This window comes from Heterodontus francisci, chromosome 6, assembly GCF_036365525.1.
Source record: "Heterodontus francisci isolate sHetFra1 chromosome 6, sHetFra1.hap1, whole genome shotgun sequence".
NCBI lineage: Eukaryota > Metazoa > Chordata > Chondrichthyes > Heterodontiformes > Heterodontidae > Heterodontus > Heterodontus francisci.
Genome location: NC_090376.1, coordinates 70,260,902 through 70,283,318, shown reverse-complemented (window position 1 = coordinate 70,283,318; position 22,417 = coordinate 70,260,902). Strand labels below are relative to the sequence as shown.

General features: G+C 43.3%; 1 protein-coding gene across 3 annotated transcripts in view; it reads right to left on the bottom strand.

Moving 5' to 3' along the window:
- The window catches only part of chst10 (carbohydrate sulfotransferase 10), an 86,792-nt gene that overhangs the window by 47,987 nt on the left and 16,388 nt on the right, over nucleotides 1-22,417 (bottom strand). For 2 of the 3 annotated variants that reach the window (XM_068033880.1, XM_068033882.1), the window contains exon 2: nucleotides 13,914-14,046. In XM_068033880.1, the coding sequence (XP_067889981.1) occupies nucleotides 13,914-14,025 (112 nt within the window). In that variant the 5' untranslated portion in view covers nucleotides 14,026-14,046. Of the gene's footprint in view, nucleotides 1-13,624; nucleotides 13,763-13,913; nucleotides 14,047-22,417 lie in introns of those variants that run through there. The other variant, XM_068033881.1, reaches the window with a different exon arrangement.

The following is a 22,417-nucleotide window of genomic DNA, read 5'->3' as shown; positions in this document are numbered from 1 at the left end:
GTGACTGCGCTTGACTTCAAGGCAACATATGATCGTGTGGGATTCAGGAGCCCTAGCAAAATTGAAGTCAATGGGAATCAGAGGGAAAACTATCCACTGCTTGGTGTCACAACTAGTGCAAAGGAAGATGGTTGTGTTTGTTGGAGGTCAATCATCTCAGTCCCAGGACATTGCTGTAGGAGTTCCTCAGGGTAGAGTCCTAGGCCCAGCCATCTTCAGCTGTTTCATCAATGCCCTTCCCTCCACTGTAAGAACAGAAGTGGGGAGGTTTGCACATTGTTCAGTACCATTTGCAACTCCTCAGATACTGAAGCAGTTTGTGCCCATATGCAGCAAGACCTGGACAACATTCAGGCTTGGGCTAATAAGTGTCAAGTAGCATTTATGCCAGGCAATGACCATCTGCAAAATGGGAGAATTTAACTATCTCCCGTTGACATTCAATGACATTACCATGGCTGCAACCCCACCATCAACATCCTGGGGATACCACTGACCAGAAACTTAACTGGAGCAGCCACATAAATACTGTAGCTACAAGAGCAAGCCAGAGGCTGGGAATTGAGTGGCGAGTAACTCACCTCCTGACTCTCCAAAGCCTGTCCACCATCTACAAGGCACAAATCAGGAGTGTAATGGCATAATCTCCACTTGCCTGAATCAGTGCAGCTCCAATAGCTCTCAAGAAGCTTAACAACATCAAAGTCAAAGCAGCCCACTTGATTGACACCCCACTTGATCGCATCCCATCCGCCACCTTAAACATTCACTCTGTCCCCCACTGGCACACAGTGACAGCAGTGTATACCATCTACAAGATGCACTGCAGCAACTCGCCAAGCCTCCTTCAACAGCAGCTTTCAAACCCATGACCTCCACTGCCTAGAAGAACAAGGGCAGCAGATGCAAGTTCCCTTCCAAGTCACAAAGCATCCTGACTTGGAACTGTATTGCCGTTCCTTCCATGTCGCTGTGTGAAAATCCTGGAACTCCCTTCCTAAAAGCACTGTGGGTGGAACTACATCACATGGACTACAGCGGTTCAAGGCAGCTTACCACCACCTTCTCGAGGGCAATTAGAGATGGGCAACAAATGCTGCAATGCTCACATCCCATGAACAAATAAACTATAACATTTGTTAAAGTAATATAGCATGATCTGCACGCCATCGACTATTAGCAACATTTCTAAATAAACCTTAATTAACTCGTTCATTTGAAAAGTTTGCAGCAATTGTAATATTTTAGCATATATTTTGTGATGAAAATAAACAGAATGCATCCAAATTCAGACTAATTTCATAACATAAGCTCTTCTTTCAAAACTAAAATAAATAGACATATGACTTGCATATATGTCTGGATATTTCATTGCCCAGACATGGAGACAGTTTTCTATGGGAAAAAAATAATTAGCTTTGCCCTTAGCCACTGAGACGTATAAACAAATCTTATGAGAACAATGATTATTTTGGAATTCTAAATAAAACCAGAGAGACCATAGATTTTCTAAGTTTGTGTTTGACTTTCTGAAGTAATAAATAACAGCTTTCATATATAACAAACTTAAATTCAATTTTTAAAAACTTATTTGAAAAAACAAATATCGTGAACAAAGGAATTTAATTTTTCTACTGAAAAGTTTTTTGTAATCTATTGTAGCTCGAATTCTGAATGTATGCAAAGTTGTTCGAATGATCTATTTCTCTGAACTAGGTGGTCATTCTGAAGTACACTTCACAGCATAATCAGGTATAGCACAGAAGATCATTCAGCCCATCTTGCCTGTGCTGACTCTTTAGTACAGCTATCCAATTAGTCTCACTCGCCTGCTCTTTCCCCATAACTTTGTAATCTTTTTCCCTTTAAGTATTTATCCAACTCGCTTTAAAAAGTTACTACTGAATCTGCTTCCACCACCCTTTCAGGCAGTGCACTCCAGATCATAACAACTCACTGTGTAAAGAATGTTTCCTTCATCATCTTTGGTTTTTTATTTGTGTGCGGTGGTTACTGACCCTTCTGCAACTGGAAACAGTTTCTCATTATCAAAAATGTTCATGATTTGAGACACCTTTATCAAATCTCCTCTTACCCTTACCTATTCTGAGCTTCTCCACATGACTTAAGTTAGTCATCCCTGGTACTATTCCAGTAAATTTCTTCTACACCCTCTCCAAGTATCCTTCCTAAAGTATAGTGCCCAGAATTGAACATAATACTCCAGCTGAGGTCTATCCAGTGTTTTATTGCATAACCTCCTTGCTTTTGTGCTCTATTTCTCTATTAATAAAGCCAAGGATTGCACATGCTTTTTTAACAGCCTTCTCACCTTGTCCTGGCACCTTCTAGGAATTGCCCCAGGTCTCTCTCTTCCTCCACATTGTATACTACATTTCTGAGTTTCGTGTTATCAGAAAACTTTGAAATTATACCCAGTATACTCAAGTCATGATCAATGATATAGATCAGAAAGAGTAGTTTTGTTAATACTGACCACTGGGGAACACCACTGTACAATCCCTTCCAGTCTGAAAAACAACTGTTCACCACTTCTCTCTGCTTTCTGTCCTTTAGCCTATTTTGTATCCACACTGCCACTGTTCCTTTAATCCCATAGGCTTTAATACTGCTAATAAGTCTATTATGCAGTACTTTAACAAATTTTGAACGGGTATATAAACATCAACACTCTCGGTTACCTCATCAAAAAACTCAAATCAATTAGTCAAAAATGATCTGCCTTTAACAAATCCCCGCTGACTTTCATTTATTACCCCATATTTTTCCAAGTGCCAATTAATTTTTTCCAATTATCTCTGAAAGTTTCCCCATCACTGACTTTAGGCTGACTGGTCTGTAATTGCTGGGTTGATCCCTCTCCCCCTTTTTGAACAGGGGCATAACATTTGTAATTATCCAGTATTCTGGCACTGCTCCCATATTTAAGGAGCACTGGAAGATTATGGCCAGAGCATCCACAATTTCCACTCTTACTTCCCTCAGCAAACTAGGATGCATCCCATCTAGACCGGGTGACTTTTCTACTTTGAACCTTTTAAATACCTCCTCCTTATTTTTACGCTATCCAATATTTCTACTACCTCCTCCTCTACTGCTATATTGGCAGCATACCCATCTCCGTTGAAAGTTGATGCAATGTGTCCTTTAGTACTTCAGCCAAACCGTTTGCCTCCGCAAGACCATTTCCTTTTTTGTCCATAATCAGCTCCAAGCTTTCTTTGATTATCCATTTACTATTTATATGTTTACAAACGAATTTTGGGTTCCCTTTAATTTTTGCTACTACTCTATTCTCATACTCTCTTTTCAGCCCTAATATTAAGCTTTTTAGATCTCCTCTGTACTTTCTGTATTCAATTTGGCTTTCTTCTGTATTGTGAACCTTACATTTGTTCCTTTACCCCTTGTGGGACTGTGACTACTCTGTACCCAAACCATCTCCTCCTTGAAGGCCTCCCATTGTTCAATTACTATTCTCCCTGCTGATTTTTGATTCCAATCTGACAGGGCACGATACATTTCTAACTTACTGAAATTAGCCTTCCTCCAGTTAAGTATTTTTACACTTAATTATTCCTTGTCCTTAACTATTTTTAAATCGAATTATATTATGATCACTGTTCCCCAAATGCTCCCACACTGAAACATGCTCCACTGTCCCCGCGACATTCCCCCAAATTATATCTAATATTGCTTCCTTCCTTGTTGGGCAGGAAGCACACTGTTCAAGAAAGCTCTGTTTCATATCAGGAATTCGTCTCCTTCTTTGCCCTTTACAAAGCCCTCAGTGTTTACCAAGGAAGAGGACTTTGCCAAGCTAGTGTAAATGAGGAGGTTGCCAGCATACTGGATGAGATATTAAAAAATAAGAGGAGCTACTAGGAACGCTGGTAGTATGTAAAGTAGACAAATCACAGAGTCCGGATGGGATGCATCCTTGGTTGCCGTGGGAAATAAGGGTAGAAATCATACAGGTGCTGGCCACAATTTTCTAATCTATTTTACATACAGGGGTGATGCTAAAGGACTGGAGGATTGCAAATGTTATACCATTGTTCAAAAAAGAATAAACCAGTCAGTTTAACGTCAGTGGTGAGAATTATTTTAGAAATAATAATTAAACAATAAAATTAACAGCCACTTGGACAAGCATGGACTAATAAAGAGTCAGCATGGATTTGTTAAGGGCAAATTATGTTTGCTAACTTGATTAGGTTTTTTTTATAAAGCAACAGAGAGGGTGGATGAAGGGTGTGCAGTTGATGTTGTGCACATGGGCTTTCAAAAGGCATTTGACAAAGTACCAGGTATGTACCTTGTTAGTAAAATTGAAACCCATGGGATAAAAGGGGCAGTAGCAGCATGGATACAATATTAGCTAAGGGATAGAGGAAAGAGAGTTGTGCTGAATGGCTGTTCCTTGGACGAAAGGGAGGTATACAGTGAAGTTTCCCCAATGTTCACTACTAGGACCATCACTATTTTATATATACATTAATGATTTGTGGGTGTATGGCACAATTTCAAATCTGCAGATGGCAAGAAACTTGGAAGTGTAATAAACACTGAGGAATGTTACAACCAGGTGAGAAAGATGTCTAGCAGTCACTTTCAGCCTTCACCTGCTGGTCTTACTGTAACAGGATTTAATTTTAAACACACCGTGTTTTGAGCTCCCCATTGGTGAATCCTTGTTCATCGCTTTCCAATTATAAGGCAAAGAAATGAGCACAAACAGGCTTTCTTAGGTTTAAAGAAGAAAAGTGAAATTTATTAAAACTTAAACTCTAATTCGGTTAACCCCTACAGATACACGACGTGCCCACGCTAGCATGCATACACGATACACACATGCAGATAGGGACAGAAAAGAGCAGAAGAAAAAATAAAGTGGAGAGGTTTGAGGAATATCTGAAGAGTTTCTTGTTATATGCTTCGAGGTTTTGTAGGTAGTTCATGCTTGTAGGTAATTCTTGCTTTTCGTTGGGGGCCAGTATTCTTCTTAAACCTTGCTCACTGTAGGAGACTTTTCTCTCTCGGAGTTCCTGTGTCTTCAATAGGTTCCAAAGATGGTGAGAACGAGATAAGAGCAGACAGGAGAGAGATGTTCTCAATCCAGGAGCTTTCTGACTTCAAAAACTGTTTCTCCAATTTAAAACACTCAGTGCAAAACTCTGCAATAGCCAGTTAGTCATTTGACTAAACTGGTCTGACCACGTCTTTTCTGTGTATTGTGCGGGTGCAGGGACTAGTTCCTTTGTTCCAATACTGTCTGCTAGTATGCAAAAATGTCTTTCTGGCTAGGGGGCCTGGCAATTGTTTGTAACAGACCCTCTTCTTCCCAGCAACAATTTGAAGTTTAATGTTCATGTGGTGAAATTAATGTGCCTCATTCTAGGCAGGTGGGGGCCTGCATGACAGGAAGATAATAACAGACTTCAAGAGGACATGAACAGACTGATGGAATGGGTGGACACATGGCAGATGAAATTCAATGCAGAAAAATGTGTGGTGGTATATTGTGGTAGGAAGAATAGTAGTGACTATACATGTTAAATGATATGATTTTAAAGGGGATACAAGAAGACAGTGACCTGGTGGTGGTTGTGCACAAATCTTTAAAGGTGGCAGGACAGCATAACAAAGCATTTAATAACGCATTTGGGATCCTCAGCTTTATTAATTGAGGCATAGAATACAAAAGCCAGGATGTTATGCTAAACCTACATAAAACACTAATTCATCCTCAGCTGGACTGTTGTGTCCAATTCTGGGCATCACACTTTAAGAAGGATGTGAAGGCTTTGGAGAGGGTACAGAAGAGATTTACTAGAATGAGGGTCCCAGATATAAGGGATTACCATTGTGTGGACAGACTGGAGAAGCTGGGATTGTTCTCCTGAGAGCAAAGAAGGCTAAGAGGCGATTTGTGCTGGGTTTAAAATCATGACGGATTTAGATCGAGGAAATCAATGTTTCCAATGGCAGAAAGGTTGATAACCAGAGGCACAGATTATGATGACCATCAAAAGAACCAGAAGCAACAAGAGAATAAACATATTTATGCAATGAATGGTTATGATTTGGATTGCAACGCCTGATAGGGTGGAGGATACAGATTCAATAACAGCCTTCAAAAAGGAACTTGATAAATACTTGGAGAAAAAAAATTATATGGATATGGGGAAAGAGTGGGGGAGTGGGATGAAACAGATTGCTGCTCGAAAGAGCTAGTGCAGACTTGATGGGCCAAGCGTCCTCCTTTTGTACTGTACTATTTCTGATTCCACGAATGTTACCAACCCAGTCTATAGTGATAACTGAAATTCCCCATTATCACGACTCTATTTTTCTTGCATCTTTCTGTAATTTGCTCCTCTAACTCCTTCCCACTATTTGGTAGCCTACAGTATACACCCAGTGGCACAACAGCTCCTCTATTGTTCATTAATTCTTAACAAGTAGATTCAATCTTTGATCCCTCAACTACATTATTCCTTTTCAGTCCGATAAGAGTTTCTTTGATCAATACTCCCAATCACCCTTCTTTCTTTCCCCATCTTTCTTGAGTATCTTGTAGCCAGGAATGTTAAGTTCTCAATCCTCCCCTTCATTGAGCCAGATCTCCGTTAGTGCTGCAGTATCAGAACCATGTGGCAACTTACACCTGCAGTTCATCAAGCTTATTTACCATACTACTTGCATTTACACACATGCACTCTAAACTCATCTAAGACTGCCATGGATATTCCCCATCTGATCCTTCCTATTTCTCAACTATTCTTTACTCTACTACTGTCTCTCCTAGACCTCTGTGCACCTTGTTTCTCCTCTCTTCAATAGAATCAAAGAATGGTTACAGCACAGAAGGAGGCCGTTCAATCTGTTGTGTCCATGTCAGCTCTCTGCAAGAGCAAATCACCTAGTCCCACTCATCTGCCTTTTCCCTGTAGCCTGCAATTTTTTTCTCTTTAAATAATTATTCAATTCTCGCTTGAAAGCCACGATTGAATCTTCCTCCACCACACTCTCACGCAGTGCATTCCAGATGCTAACCACTCGCTGCGTAAAAAAGTTTTTCCTCATGTCGCTGTTGCTTCTTTTGCCAATCACCTTAAAACAGTGTCCTCTAGTTCTCGACCCTTCTGCCAAAGGAACAGCTTCTCCCTATCTACTCTGTCAAGACTCCTCATGATTTTGAACACCTCTAGCAAATCTCACTTAATCTTCTCTTCTCCAAAAAGAACAGCCCCAGCTTCTCCAATCTGAAGTTCCTCATCCCTGGAACCATTCTCGTGAATCTTTTGTACACCCTCTCTAATGCCTTCACATCCTTCCTAAAGCGTGGTGCACAGAATTGGACACAATACTCCAGTTGAGGCCAAACCAGTGTCTTATACAAGTTCATCATAATTTCCTTGATATGGAGATGTAGAGTCTATGAAGCTTATATGGGTTCGGAAACTGACCATATTGGTTTGAGTTCGTCCTCTTGTGTCTTATTGCAAGTTGGAATTGTGAAAGTTTCTTACTGATCTGCTTTCATTCTGTTCCAGTTATATAGGTGAATTTATCTTGGGTACCTATAACTTCCCAAACTCAAGAAAGCAGTGGGCCTCATTCAATCTTAGGTGCTATTACTAAGAAGCAAGTTCAGCTTTAAATACAGTCTGATAGCAGAACCCACGGATGGCTATCAAGATTAAAAACTGCCAACCTATCCTTCCAATCTAATTTGCCTTTGATACAGCTCAATAGGAGGACAAAGTAATAAATAAGTACGTTATACTTACATTAATGTTAGTAATCTGGAAGGAAGCTTGTGCATAACAGAAAATTTTGCTTGGTGTGTCATTCCTCTCCTCAATTTGATGCAACAAGGAGCTTGCAGGTGTATTAGCCACAAGTGGATTTAGAGTCAGGCGTGAGAAGGGTACCAACACAAAGAGTCAAACTTCTTAACAAGGGTTCAGTCGTGCTTTTAGCAATTATGGAAAAATTCTAATCCCACACTGCAGGGTATGTTTCGGTACATCCAAATCCAATACGTCTCCCAAGAGTCACCCAGAGCCAATCCCTTTACAAGTACTCATTCTTATCCTCCAAAATACCAACTAACATAGCTCTTCCCTGTGCTCAACATTGACAGAATACACATAGTGTTTAAAAGCTGCATGGCAACAAACTCCAGATCAACATACCATTTTTACAATAATACTACTGGTACTGCTTATGATAACTCAGAGGGTAAGCTATTTTAGAAGGATGAGAACATTATATCATGTAAGACACACAATGCAAAGTTCTACTGCTAAAGCATATTTGAAGCATCCTAAAGTGACAAAGTCTAGTGATATAAATTCTTTCAAGAGTTAACATTTTTTAATGCTGTAGATCACAACCATGTCTACGTTGAAATGAAGATCAAGTAAGAGCCTGTAGACACTATGGCTGGAATTTTGCCGTCGTTGGCGGCTCAGAGTTTGGGGAGGCGTAAGCAGGTGAAGAACGTACTCCCACTCCGTGCCTCGCTGACGCCGCTATCGTGCGTGAGGCAATCAATTAGTAGCCCCGTGGCGTATTTCTGAATGAAAAGAGCGCACGCGGGCGGGAGGCTGAGCGTTGGCGGGGGCAGGGTGAGAACTGGAAGAAGTTGCTGAAAGCCATTTAAAAGGGCTATCAGCAACCTCTGTGGCTCCAAGAGGCTTACCTGCAGCAAGGATGACGTGGGGAGGAGCAACTGCTGCAAAGGAAAAAACAAGAGACTGAGAGTGAAAGGACTGGAGGAGGACTTAAAGTGCCCTCCGATCCAACAACTGAAAATAAAACAGAACACCACCAGAATCTGCTTGCAGCAATGGAAGGGAGAAGTAGCCGCATGGCCCTCTCGCTTCTCAGAGGACTCCTTGCAGCTGAGGCAAGGCGGGAGATCCTCTTGCCATCCGACAGAAGGAGGAGGCCTCCCCAGGTCATTGAGAAGGCGTGGCTGGAGGTAGTGGAGGCAGTCAGCCGCTGCAGAGTAGTTAGGAGGACATGGCTCCAGTGACGCAAGCGGGTCAATGACCTTCTGCGCTCTGCCAGGGTAAGGGGCATTCCGCAGTCATCTCATCTTTTATGTAAAATGGGAGGGTCAATGGGTGCTGATGCCGTAAGGTCGAAGCCATCAATGGTCAGTAATTGGCTGCAGCCATGCCCTGGGCCATATAATAGGCACATCTGTGACACACAGTGGTCCAGATGTGTTCCATCTGTGCACTTCACAAGCATTGGTTTGAGATGCAGCACTCAACCCAAGGGGTGGGTGATCTTTCAAGTAACATGTCTTAACTAATTGCTTTGTGTCTACACAGGTGAAGAGGGGACATAATGCCCATGAGATTTCCCGCACCGGTGGTGGCGTGGCTAACCTGGCATATTTGAGCAGACTGGAGGAGGATGCATTAATGCTAGCAGGGGAGGACGGAGAGTGATAGCTGATGGCGAGGCCGGCGCACCGGGCCAGGAGAGAGAGTTCCCAGTGTGTGGTCGAAGGGGCGGAGTGAGGGGGGCGTGGTGCGGCAATTGTTTTAGGCACTGAAGGGCGCTCTCCAACTTAAAATCGCACAAAAATGCCCACAATGCCGTCCATAACATGTCCTCCAGTCAGGAGTGCTGATCACATCTGATCATTCTGATTTTCCCTGCAGGTGCAACACAGCAACGGCTAGGAAGCGTCTCCAGGGCTCATCCGTCCACCTCTGAAGAAGAGCAGTGGATCTCACAGGGTGCAGCATCACATCCTCGCCCCGCACCAAGCACCAGCTCAGAAACGTTCACCTCGGTTGGGATGCGTGTCTTCTAAGATTCATGGTCACAACCTGGTGTCAGCACCACACAATTGCTGGATCAGCTGCCAGAGGCAGTACCGGCCGATTGACAATTGGAGGACTGTGGGAGGCCACGCCAGTGCAGAGCCACAAGCTAATGACGAGCCTCTGCTGACATTCATTCGGCAGGAGATGCTGCAGGTGCAGCAAGCGGTGCGTGGAGATCTGACAGAGTTACCAGAGACTTTGCTTGCTATGACTCAGACTTTGGAGATGTCTATCCAGGGCTTGAGTACCGCATATTCTCTGTCATCTATCCATCTGGCTTCCTCCATTAACAGATTGGCAGCTGCAATGGAGGGCCCGATCCTGGAGGCCACGCATAACCTCACAGAGAGAGTGGGCTCCATGGACCAGAGCATTAGCGATCTGACTCTGATGGTCAGGCGATAGTTTGAAGCTGCTCACCCCTCTGAGGTTAACAGAGAGGACCAATGGAGCCTTGAGAGGGCACAGGGACAGCAGCGGATTTCATATGGCAGATCTTCTCAGGGCGCTCCTGATGCATCCTGAAGCTCTTTGTCCCCTCTGCCAGTGACATCAGCACAGCATACTCCCAGGGTGTCAGAGGGTGGTCCTGAGAATTCTCAGGGTCACCTTGACATGCTGCGACCCGCAGGCCTTGGGCAGGCAGAGGACAGCCGCCAAAGTCATCCAGAGCAATGCAGCAGCCTGATCAGCCACCTGTCTCTGGTGTGGCTGGGGGCAAGGGATTGTCCCCACACGTCAGCACTCGCAAACGTTTCAAATATTCACAGTAACAGCACTCCGGAGTCACTGGTGCAATTTAGAAATATTTATTTGATGCATAAATGCACTAAAACTTAATAAATTTTTCACTTGGCATTTTCATATGTCACAAGTTAATGCTGATGTTGTAGACGAGCTGGCTGATCTGCATGAGAAGGATTATTTGAGAGGTGACATATTTGCACTGTGTGGATGGAAAGATGGCCCGTATCAGCTGAGATTTCCCCCTGAAGGTGAGTGCCACTGCGGTTCCTGCTCCTGCTAATGCCTCATCTCAGACTGCCATGTGAATGTCTGGTTGCTGAGTCTCTGTTCAGGAGAAACCCCTAAGTATTGGAGCCTCCCGGGTCTTCCTTGCACTTAACTCCCCCAGACCTCCAGCTCCCTCTCCCCGCCGTTCAGGCGGCTGCGGCCGCATTTTCTCATCTGTATCACCATCCTCGTATGAGGATGCCTCGCGCTGATCTTGATCATCCTCCAGGGCCTCTCCCCTCTCCATCACCAGGTTACGTAAGGCGCAGCAGACAACAATAATTCTCGAAACCTTTGCTGGCGAGTACTGGAGATAGAGCATGGCTACCCGACCCGAACCCGATGGGATCCGACAACATGTCGGGTTAAGGTCAGGTCACTCTTCTGGGTCCGGCATTCGGGCTCAGGTCGGGTTGGGCCGGGTCAGCCACAGTGGCAGTGCTGCCTTTTGGTCACGGAGGGAAAGGGAAGTAAGAGTAAGCGGCATTAATTTCCGGTAGTCGGGTCGGGTGCGGGAAAAAACCAAAGGACTCGGGCCCGGGTCAGGTCAGGTTTAAATTGTATACCTGAGCCGTCCTTTAACTGGACGGCTCCACCTGAGCAATCAAGACACCTAAATCTCATTTTGAGAAGACCTATAGTCTGTTCTACGATCACTCTGGTAGTCACATAGCTCTCATTGTACCGTTCCTCTGCCTCATTCCTTGGGTTCCTCACCATGTCATCAGCCATGTCTTCAGCGGATTATTCCTGTCACCAAGCATCCATCCATGCAGGCATTCAGGAGGGCTGAATAGTGCTGGCACCTGGGAGTTCCGGAGAATGAATGCATCGTGACTGCTTCCAGGGTAACGAACACACACCTGCAATATTCCCTTCTGGTGGCTACAGACAATTTGAACATTTATTGAGTGGAACCCCTTGTGGTTAATGAAGGCCCCTGACTGACCTGTAGGTGCTCGAATGGCCACATTAGGGCAGTCTGTAAATGCCCTGCACCATGGGGAACCCAGCAATGGTGCTGAATCCTCTGGTTGTCTTGGCCTGACAGGCAGCCTCCATCTTGAACTTGATGAATTGGTTGGTATGCCTGAATATGGCATCAGTCACAATCTTAATGCAGTGATGCTCTGATGCTTGGGAGACTCCGCATATGTCTGCTGAAGAAGCCTGGAATGAGCCTGATGCAAAGAAATTTAGTGCTACTGTTAGCTTCAGTGCGACTGGCATTGGATGGCCACCCACGCAGTTGGAAGCGACCTGCGCTGCCAGCATCTCACACAAGATGTGACAGCCTCCCGTGACAGGCACAGTCTTCTTCGGCACTGGCGCTTACATTCGTGGAAAGCTCAAACACGGACGACAGATCCTGCCTGCTGGGTAGGCTCGTCTCCTGACAGGTGGTTGTAGCCGGGCCACTCTGTCACCTTCTCCCCCTCCCCCATTATGAGGCTGCACTGGGCCAGCAGGTTGCGGGTTCCCCTGGCCGGTTGTCCTCCTGTCCCTGCTGAACAAGCAGAAACAACCCCAAACTTTAAAGTCATGCAAAGAAATATCAATGAACAAAGATCTAAAAGAAAAATGTACCTCCAACATCTTCATAGAGACACTGCCTGTGGTGCACATACAGGAAAGTTCTGAAAATATTACTAACAGATCTGCTTTGGTATTGCTCATGGTCAGAAGCTTTAATAATAGGGATATTTTATCAATTAATATTACCAGGGACATCGACTTATCATTAAGTGGCCTTCAAAAGAGGTGTGGGGTCCGGCAGCACTAGGATGAGGCCTCACCGTCCAGTAGTACTTTGAAGGAGGACATTGGGAGAAGAGTGCTGGGGTTCCAGGAACACTGCCGAGGGGGTTTCTGGGAACAATGAAGTCACTTTTAGAAACTGAGATCACTGGGAAAAGGAGCCTGAGGATCTGAAAGTGTTGTGTTCGGTCATCTCAAGGTACGGGAGTATTGGGATAAAAACAAGAAATGCTGGAAATACTCAGCAGGTCTGGCAGCATCTGTGGGGAGAGGCGCAGAGTTAACATTTCAGGTCAGTGACCCTTCTTCAGAACTGGGAGTACTGGGGTCTATTCTGGGATCTGTAAGCAATGGGATATGGTCTAAGGATTTATGAACATTGAAGGGAACCTTGGGACCTGGATAAGACAGGTGGGGGGGTGGGTGGTAGAGTACCTGGAAAGGGATGTTTTATGGTTCAGCTGCAGAAAGTTTCAGCTATTAGTGGGATAGTTAGGCAGTATTTGGTATTGCCACGTTCTACTAGTACTGGGGGAAAGCATGGCCCAGCAGCCTTGTAGAGGAGAGGCAACTGGAAAACATAACCAAATAGTCCTTAGCAACTTTCAGACCAACGGACCACAATAATCCAATTCTTGCCCATCAAAACCATGAGAAATCTCTCTCCCTAATGCTTTGCCAACTGTCAGATGGTTGCTATCATTAACTTCCTGCTTTAAAGAAATTAAGGCTAAACCTTCTGCTTCTTAAAACTGATGTAAAATTAAGGGCTGGGAATGTATAATTGCCTGAATGTATTCCTGCCGCATGTCTGAAATGTGAATAAGTATGTTCCCGAAGTTACAGAGAAGTCAGGGCAAGATTGAAGGAGCAATTAGATTATAGGTTTTTATAGAACTCAAAGGGCCAGTAAAGCAAAGATGAGAATGAAGGAATAATGGTTAATACATTTCAGGGCTATTTATTTCACTCACTCTTTGAAATACTGCTCCAAAATCTGTCCAGGAAATCTCTTTCAATCATGTTGCACTTGCGCCATTCATGTATAATTCATAGCAGAGGCCTAGCACAGGTGGCTCCCTTGCCTGTTCTAACAACTGTGGAATAGTATTTGGAGAAGGCCCTATAACAGGGGAGAGGAAGGGGGAAAAATACATTTCATGATAGTACAATTGGTGCTATACCAAATTAAGACCACACGTTAAATCCCAAAGGCTGATTATTCTGAAAGCAAAAAATAATAATCATTCATTCCTGACCTACCTTCTTTATCTCTGAGACTTAAAGTTATGAATTTACTGACAAACAGCAACATGAAGACTGCCCATCCACACACAGCCAGCAGCAAGCTTCGGTGCTGCATGTTTTCAGACATAAGCCATCTCACGTGAGTATTCTGTAAAATAATATTTGAAGATTGATTGCAGTTTAATCCATTTCCCCAATCTAATCTCAGAAGTAAAGACAAGACATTGAAGACACAAAACCTACATTTACAGCAATGTGCCTATCAGTTGCTTTATTTGAATAGATTTTCAATTTAATCAATTCAAAACTATTTCTGTAGTGAAAGAAACTTTATTAATAATGTCATAATTTAAAACTGATTTTTCCCCAAAACCAGAGTACTAACATTTTCCTTGCCTTGAGACATTTTATTACATTAATGGTGCTATATAAATACAAGTTGTTGTTACTTTCATTTTGTACTTTAAACTAATTAAATGTAGTGTACAAGAATATTTATAAATTCATAGGTCTGTAAGAGCACGAAACAAGTTAGAAACAAGAAAAAGCCATCAAACCTATTGAAGCCCATGCCTCTAGTACACTAGCTTGCTCATCAAAGTGCACCTTATTGTGCTTTGAATAATCTAGATTCTTTTGCCTCTATTAACTTATTTGGTGAATTATTTCAAATATTCATCACTGATAATCTGATATCAGTTCTAATTTCATTAATGTCCATTTATGACTTCTGTTATAATTTTTAGTGTACTTTTAAGCAATAATTCCATTTTACCTCACATATACCATTGAACATTTGATGTACTTTGATGAGGTGCCTCGTTAACTGCCTTTTCTTCAGACTGCAAAGCTTAAACCTCTCCAGACTTTTCTCATCCCTCATTCCCTTCACACTTGTTATCAGCCTTAGTAATTCAAGAATATCATTTTGTGGTACAATGGTTAAAATCAAACATAGTATTCTTCAGTATAGTCTGATCAACACCTATGAAGCTTAATTTCTGCAGATTTATTTTCTACTAATCTGGCTATACGGTCTTGAGTGCTGTATTATGCTCTTTAATGTTTTTCTACACAGTCTAAAATTTGAAAGTGACTTGCCTACCAATATTTCTACATCCCTTTCCAAGTCATCCTATACTAATTTAATTCCATTCATCTTAAAATTCCCGCATTTTTCAATCTGCGTAGTACTGTATATTCATCAGCATTCAGTTTATTTACTTGAATTAGAAACAAAGTCCAAGCATCAACTATTGTAACCCTTCACTCACTTTCCCACAGTCTGACATTACACTTTTCATGAATACTCTTTTGTATTTTTTTAAACCAGTTTGTTATTCAGTTCCATGTTCTTTCTGGATTTTTATGGTTTACGGTTTAATTAAAAGTTTGTTTCATTTGAAACATTGTTAAAAGCTCTCTGAAAGTTCAAAAAACTAGATCATGGAATGTATGTGTGTCCTTTACCTATATAATCCTCAACTTCCAGAGTAAGTCTGAAACAAATACTATTAATCTTCAATACAAAGGAAAAACATACAGGTACTAATAAGTCAGTTTAGTGAAGGCTCGATTGTTAAGCTTTGAACTTAAGCTCAATTGGAGAAACAGCCAACACACACAATAAAATCTGCTAGAAATAAAAGTTTGCTAAAATTTGGTTTAACTGCGTGGTGAACCTGGATTATCTATCATGATGGAAAGGGTGTCCCTGGTACATGAGCAAAGTTTCACTGAGTAAGAACACGATGATCTGCTGCACAGAGCAGTGGAGATAGACAATGGAGGTACACAAACACAGGGAGCAAGGGAGATTATGACGAAAATAGTGTGCGCAAAAGGGACTGATGGTTGTGCCAGCAGTTGGGAGACATCACTTAAGGAAATGGATGAAAGTCTCCAGGATTGGCAAAAAGTCACTGATAATATCAAGTGACTATATATGATCTTTCTTTAAATAATAACTCCTTTCAAATCTTTTGAGTATTCTTAAACTGACAGAAGATTTCAAAAGAAGCAGATTGTAGTGTCTTATTAAGAAGCCACTCTAAAAAGCTGATCAATGCACTCGTCCTCATGCTTTTTCATCCATTGCCTCCAGTAATTACTCCCAAACGCTGTTCCTGTGCTCTGATCTGTATAGACAACAGTTCTCCTTACAAGCCACCACTTTTTAAATCTAACAGTTTGAGAATAACAGTAAAAGGTCTAAAAGCAGCCGACCTCATCAGTACATTCCCAGCTGTTCCCGTGCACAGAATGCTTTCTTCCTGCCAACATGGTGCTGCGCATGCGCAGCCTACGTCAGCACCCAGCTTGCCAGGACTAATTCGCTCATGCGCTCTAAAATGTCATCGCATGCTGAAATGGGGCCACTTGCTCCTTGTCTTGCCACTGCCTTCCCTCAGCCACTCGCCCTCGCTGCTTCCCCCCTCGGCCGCTGGCTCCCTGCCATCTTCCATCAGCCACTCGCACCCACCCTCGCTGCTTCTCCCGCTCAGCTGCTCGCATCCGTCCTCACCGCTAACCTCCCCCCCAACCCAATTGCAGGCCTCACTGCTTCCCCCCTCAGCCACTCGGTCCCCGCCACCTTCCATCAGCCTCTTGCACCCGCCCTCGTCGCTTCCCACTTTGGCCGATCGCTCCCTGTCGTGCCGCCCGATGAAGCAGCAGGGAGCGAGCAGCCATTGGGGCAGAGCGAGTGACCAAGGTGGGGAAGCAACAAGGACGGGAGCAAGTGGCTGAGGGCGGGGGGGGGGGGGTGAGGAGGAGAAGCAGCAAACAGACGCGCGCGGGAAGGAGCGGCGAAGAAAAACGTGATGGCTTCTATCTGAATTATAGCCCAGAATCCATTTGCACTGCTGTAATTGTGCAAGAGAATGAATCTATGATTCACATGAATCTATTTCCAAAACCAGTATTTTAGAATAATAAGCATCATACAAAGAGCGAATTGCAAGATTGCAATGAGGTTATTTGGTTCTGAACTATCACAGGTACTGCTGGGGTGGGATGGAGGCAGCGATTGCAGCCACTGTGAGTTTAAGGCTGCGTTTACTTTTTGCGACAAATTGAGCAGCGCCATCTTTATTACTGGCAGCTCCTGAGATGTTGCAGTGATGTTTCAGTGGATGAGGCTGCATTTGCGCATGTGCCAATACTGCGCCACTTAGTGGTTGCGTTGTCAGCAAATGCAGCCTTTCAGTAATGAGTCCATAAGTGAGGACTGCAACAGTACACCCTATGGAGGAGCAGCGTATGTCTGGCAGCAACATCTAGATTTCCACATTTAATTGCGCATGTGCTACTCCAGATTTTGCAAACAGATTTCCTCCATTATAACGGTGAGTGCTGATAGCCTGACAGTTATTCTCATCTCAAATTCTGGGCCAATGTTACACTTCCTCAGTCTGGCACAGTGTCAGCTAAAGTACGCAACTCCTGGAGTGTGACTTGAATTCTCTCCCTCTGACTCAGGTAAGAGTGCTACCACCGACCACATGCTGATATAGAAAGGAATCTCTTAACATTGGTCTTTTTACTGAAATGACTGCAACGGTGTGATCTTGCCCACTAGTTTCGCATTAAAACAGCTTAAAAAAAGGTAGGGCTGGTGCATTCAGGATTTTGAGTTTTTAACAATGTGATAAATACTAAACAACCTCTCTGGCCCTGAAAAATTAATTTTACAAATGTGGAATTGCATTCCCTTGGAAGAAAATTAGTGTTGGAGCTTGTTTCCTAAATAGATTTCTTTTTACTTTTCTGTGTGTCTCTTTTATCTCTGTTCCTTAATCCCATCTGTATTTACCAAACTTTATTTCGCTTTCTGTACATCATTTAAATCTAATTTATATTTCTTGCTTTATACTTCCTGGTTTGGACTCTTGTGTGTCTCAGTGACAATACTTCAATCTGATTGGCTGAAGAGCTTTGTTGCTGCTTGCCCTGTACACAGCAGTCACAGATCCGTAGTAGAGAGTGCCATACTGGAAAATACACCAAATTAGAGGACGTCTTTTCTGACAAGCCAGCAAAAAGGCTGTGGGCAGTTGTGAGCAAGGTAAACAGCGAGCGTTATTCCTTCGCTGCTGACTGCAACGGCGTGATCTTGCCCACTAGTTCCGCACTAAAACAGCTTAAAAAAGTTAGGGCTGGTGCATTCAGGATTTTGAGTTTTTAAACAATGTGATAAATACTAAACAACCTCTCTGGCCCTGAAAAATTAATTTTACAAATTTGGAATCGCATTTCCTTGGAAACCGGGTCATTGTTGGAGGCACCACCTTTCAGGTGAGATGTTAAATGGAGGTCCTCTGATGTAAAAGATCACATTTAAAGAAGAGCAGGGGAATTTTCTTGGTGTCCTGGCCAAAATTATCCCTCAACCACTATCATCAAAATAGATATCTGGCCATTTATCTCACTGCTTTTTGCGAAACCCTGCTGTGCACAAATTGGCTGGCGCATTGGCCTATAAAGCAATAATGACTGCACTTTAAAAGTAATTACTTGGCTGTAAGGTGCTTTGGGACATGGTGGGACATGATAGTGCTTTATAAAGGCACTTTCTCTTTGCCCTTTCTTTCTCGCATGCAGTTTTGCCAACTTGTGCCAAATGACTTTCTTCATTGTATCTATTTTTTTGATAATGTTATCATGGAGATATTTTAAAGCTGGACAATAATGCTTTCCCAAGAGGAAAGTGTATGGATTTGTAATTCGTTTGTTACTTGTTTTGGAGAGCAATTAGATGACTTTGTCTAAATGACTCTAATGTATAACAGCACCTATTTATGTGAAAGTAATATTGAAAGAATAAGCAGAGTGTTGCCCTTATTTTCTCACTAGAATGTGAGGCCAGAATCCACATATATATTCTGGAAGAACTGTAAACGATTGTTAAGCCATGTACAGGATGAGTACTACCAAGTATGGACTTAAAGTTTGGCTTTGAGATAAGGTTAAACTGTGTAGCCAAAATCATAAAAAATATTTAACAGTTTGATAATGGTGGAAGACAATTAAGCAACTAATGGCAGGAAGAAGTTCCATGAAAATACCCCTGATCAATGATGGTAAAGTCCAGCAAGTGACTGCAGGAGACAAGTCTGAAGCATTTAGTCATCTTCCCCCAGAAGTGAAAGAAAAGAAAACTTACATATATATAGCACCTATTGTGGTATCCCAAAATGCTTTACAGCCAATGAAGTTCTTTTGAACTGTAGTCATTTGCAATTAGGAAGCGCAGCAGCCAATTTTCACATGGCAAGTCTCCACAAACAGTAATGTGATTATGAACAGAATCTGTTTCACTGATTTGATTGAGGGATAAGTATTGTTCAGGCCACAGGAAGAACTCCCAATTGTACCATAGGATCGTTTACTTCCACCTAAGAGGTCAGATGAAGGTTCAGATTAAGGTCTCATTTGAAAGCTGACAGTGCAGTGCTCCCTCAATACTGCACAGGAGTGTTAGCCAAGATTATGTGCTCATGTTTCTGAAGTTGGAATTGAACACACACCTTCTAAAACAGAGCCGAGAGGATGTTCTATCTTGATTTCCTCTTAAGGTCCCTACAGTCACAGATACCTGTTGTCAGCCAATTCGATTCACTCTACCTGACATCAAGAAAGCTGAGAGCACTGGATGCAGCAAAAGCTATCGCCCCAGATTACATCCATGCTATAATCATGAAGACCTGTGCTTTAGAACTAGCTGCGCTCCTACACAAGCTGTTCCAGTACAGCCACAACACTGGTATCAACCCGACAGTGTGGAAAATTGACCAGGTATATGCCGTCCTGAAAAAGCAGGACAAATCCAATCCAACCAATTACTAGCCTATTTTCAATCATTAGCAAATTGATGGAAGTCATCATCAAAAGTGCCATCAAACAACAATTATTCACCAGTTGTATGTCAGCTGTGGTTCAATTGGTCGCATTCTCCCCCGAGTCAGAAGGCTCTGGGTTCAGGTTCCACTCCAGGACTTGAGCACAAAAATCAAGGCTGACACTTCAGTACCGTACTGAGGGGATGCTGTACTGTCAGAGGCAGACTTTAAAATAGGACTTTAGACCGAGGCTGCGTCTGTCCTCAGGTGAATGTAAGAGATCCCATGGCACTATTTCAAAGAAGAGCAGGGGAGTTTTCCCCAGTGTCCTAGCCTATATTTATCCCTCACTTAACGTCATAAAAACATTATCTAGTAATTATCACACTGCTGTTTGTGGGAGCTTGCTAAGCACAAATAGACTGCTTCATTTCCTACAACAGTGATTCCACTTCAAAAGTACTTCATTAGCTGTAAAGCACTTTGAGATATCCGGTCCAAATCTTTTTTTCTTTTTTTTCTGCTCACTGATGCTTAGTTTGGGTTCCACTAGGACAACTTGGCTCCACATCTCATTACGTCAGGTACAAATCCATAAATTGGCAAACATAGACAATATCAGTTACAAACAATTGAAATATCTCTAGCTTTCTGGATGCCGAAAGACTTTCTTTAGAGGGCAATTAGATAACTTTGTCCACATGACTCTAATGTACAATGGCACATATTTATGCAAAGGGAGTATTGTAAGAATGAGCAGTGTTTTACTGAGAGTCTTGTGAGAGCAGAATGCTTGGTGCAGACATGGATACAAGCTGAATTCCAGAACAAGGTGAGAATGACTGTCTTTACGTCATGGCACAATTTGACCAATTGCCCTAGTAAAATTGAAATCAATGAGGATCCAGGGGAAATCTCTCCTGTGGCCGGAGTCATAACTAACACTAAGGAATTTTCTGTGCTTGCTGGAGGCCAATCATTTCAGCCCTAGATGATCGCTGCAGAAGTTTCTCAGCACAGCATCCGAGGCTCCATCATAAGGTCAGGAGTGGGGCTGTTCGATTATATTTACACAGTGTTCAGCTCCATTTGTAATTCCTCAGATAAGGAAATAGTCCACAACCACATATGGCAAGCAGTGGACAACATCCAGTCTTGGGCAAAGAAACATCTGCACCACACAAGTGCCAGGTAATGATTACCTACAAGAAGAGTGTCCACCACTTCATCAGATTCAAATGCATTACTATCTCTTACTGCCCCATAATCAACATTGTGGCGTGCACCACTGACCACCACATAAATGTCATGGCTATTAGATCAGGTCAGAGGCTGGACATCCTGCGACAAATGGCTCACCTCCTGACTCCCCAACGTCTCTCTCTGCCACCAACAAAGCACGTCAGTAGTGTGATGGAAATTCCCCACTTGCCTGGATGGATACATCTGCAATAAGACTCAAGAAACTTGACACCATCCAGGACAAAGCTGTCCATTTGTGTGGCACCTCATCCACTACTTTAAGCATAAGCCCCTCCAATGTTGGCGTAGTGGCTACAAGGCTTCTTCAGTAGCAACCATAAGGTGGGAGGAAATGCATGGGAGGTGTGGAATGGGGGATGGCGATGGGATGGGGATCGCATAGGAAGTAAAGGTGGGATAATATGAGAGATGAAAGGAATTGGATGGGTGTGGCATGAGAAGGATGGGATGGGTATTTAAAGAAATACTGTTACAATGAAGATACAAATTTCACCGCAAATTAGCTCACCACCACCTTCTCAAGGGCAATTAAGGATGGGCAATAAATGCTGGCCTAGCCAGCGATGCCCACATCCCATGGACGAATAAAAAAAAGTTTTGCGGGCTTTTTAAAAAATTCATTCATGGGATGTGGGCGACGCTGGCCAGGCCAGCATTTATTGCCCATCCCTAATTGCCCTTGAGAAGGTGGTGCTGAGCTGCCTTCTTGAACCGCTGCAGTCCATTTGGGGTAGGTATATCCACAGTGCTGTTAGGAAGGGAGTTCCAGGATTTTGACCCAGCGACAGTGAAGGAACGGCGATATAGTTCCAAGTCAGGATGGTGTGTGACTTGGAGGGGAACGTGCAGGTGGTGGTGTTCCTATGTATTTGCTGCCCTTGTCCTTCTTGTTGGTAGAGGTCGCAGGTTTGGAAGATGCTGTCGAAGGAGCCTTGGTGCATTGCTGCAGTGCATTTTGTAGATGGTACACACTGCTGCCACTGTGCGTCGGTGGTGGAGGGAGTGAATGTTTGCAGATGGGGTGCTAATCAAGCGGGCTGCTTTGTCCTGGATGGTGTCGAGCTTCTTGAGTGTTGTTGGAGCTGCACCCATCCAGGCAAGTGGAGAGTATTCCATCACACGCCTGACTTGTGCCTTGTAGATGGTGGACAGGCTTTGGGGAGTCAGGTAAGTTACTCGCCTCAGGATTCCTAGCCTCTGACCTGCTGTTGTAGCCATGGTATTTATATAGCCACTCCAGTTCAGTTTCTGGTCAATGGTAACCCCTAGGATGTTGATAGTGGGGGATTCAGCAATGGAAATGCTGTTGAATGTCAAGGGGAGATGGTTAGATTCTCTCTTGTTGGAGATGGTCATTGCCTGCCGTGGCGCGAATGTTACTTGCCACTTATCAGTCCAAGCCTGGATATTGTCCAG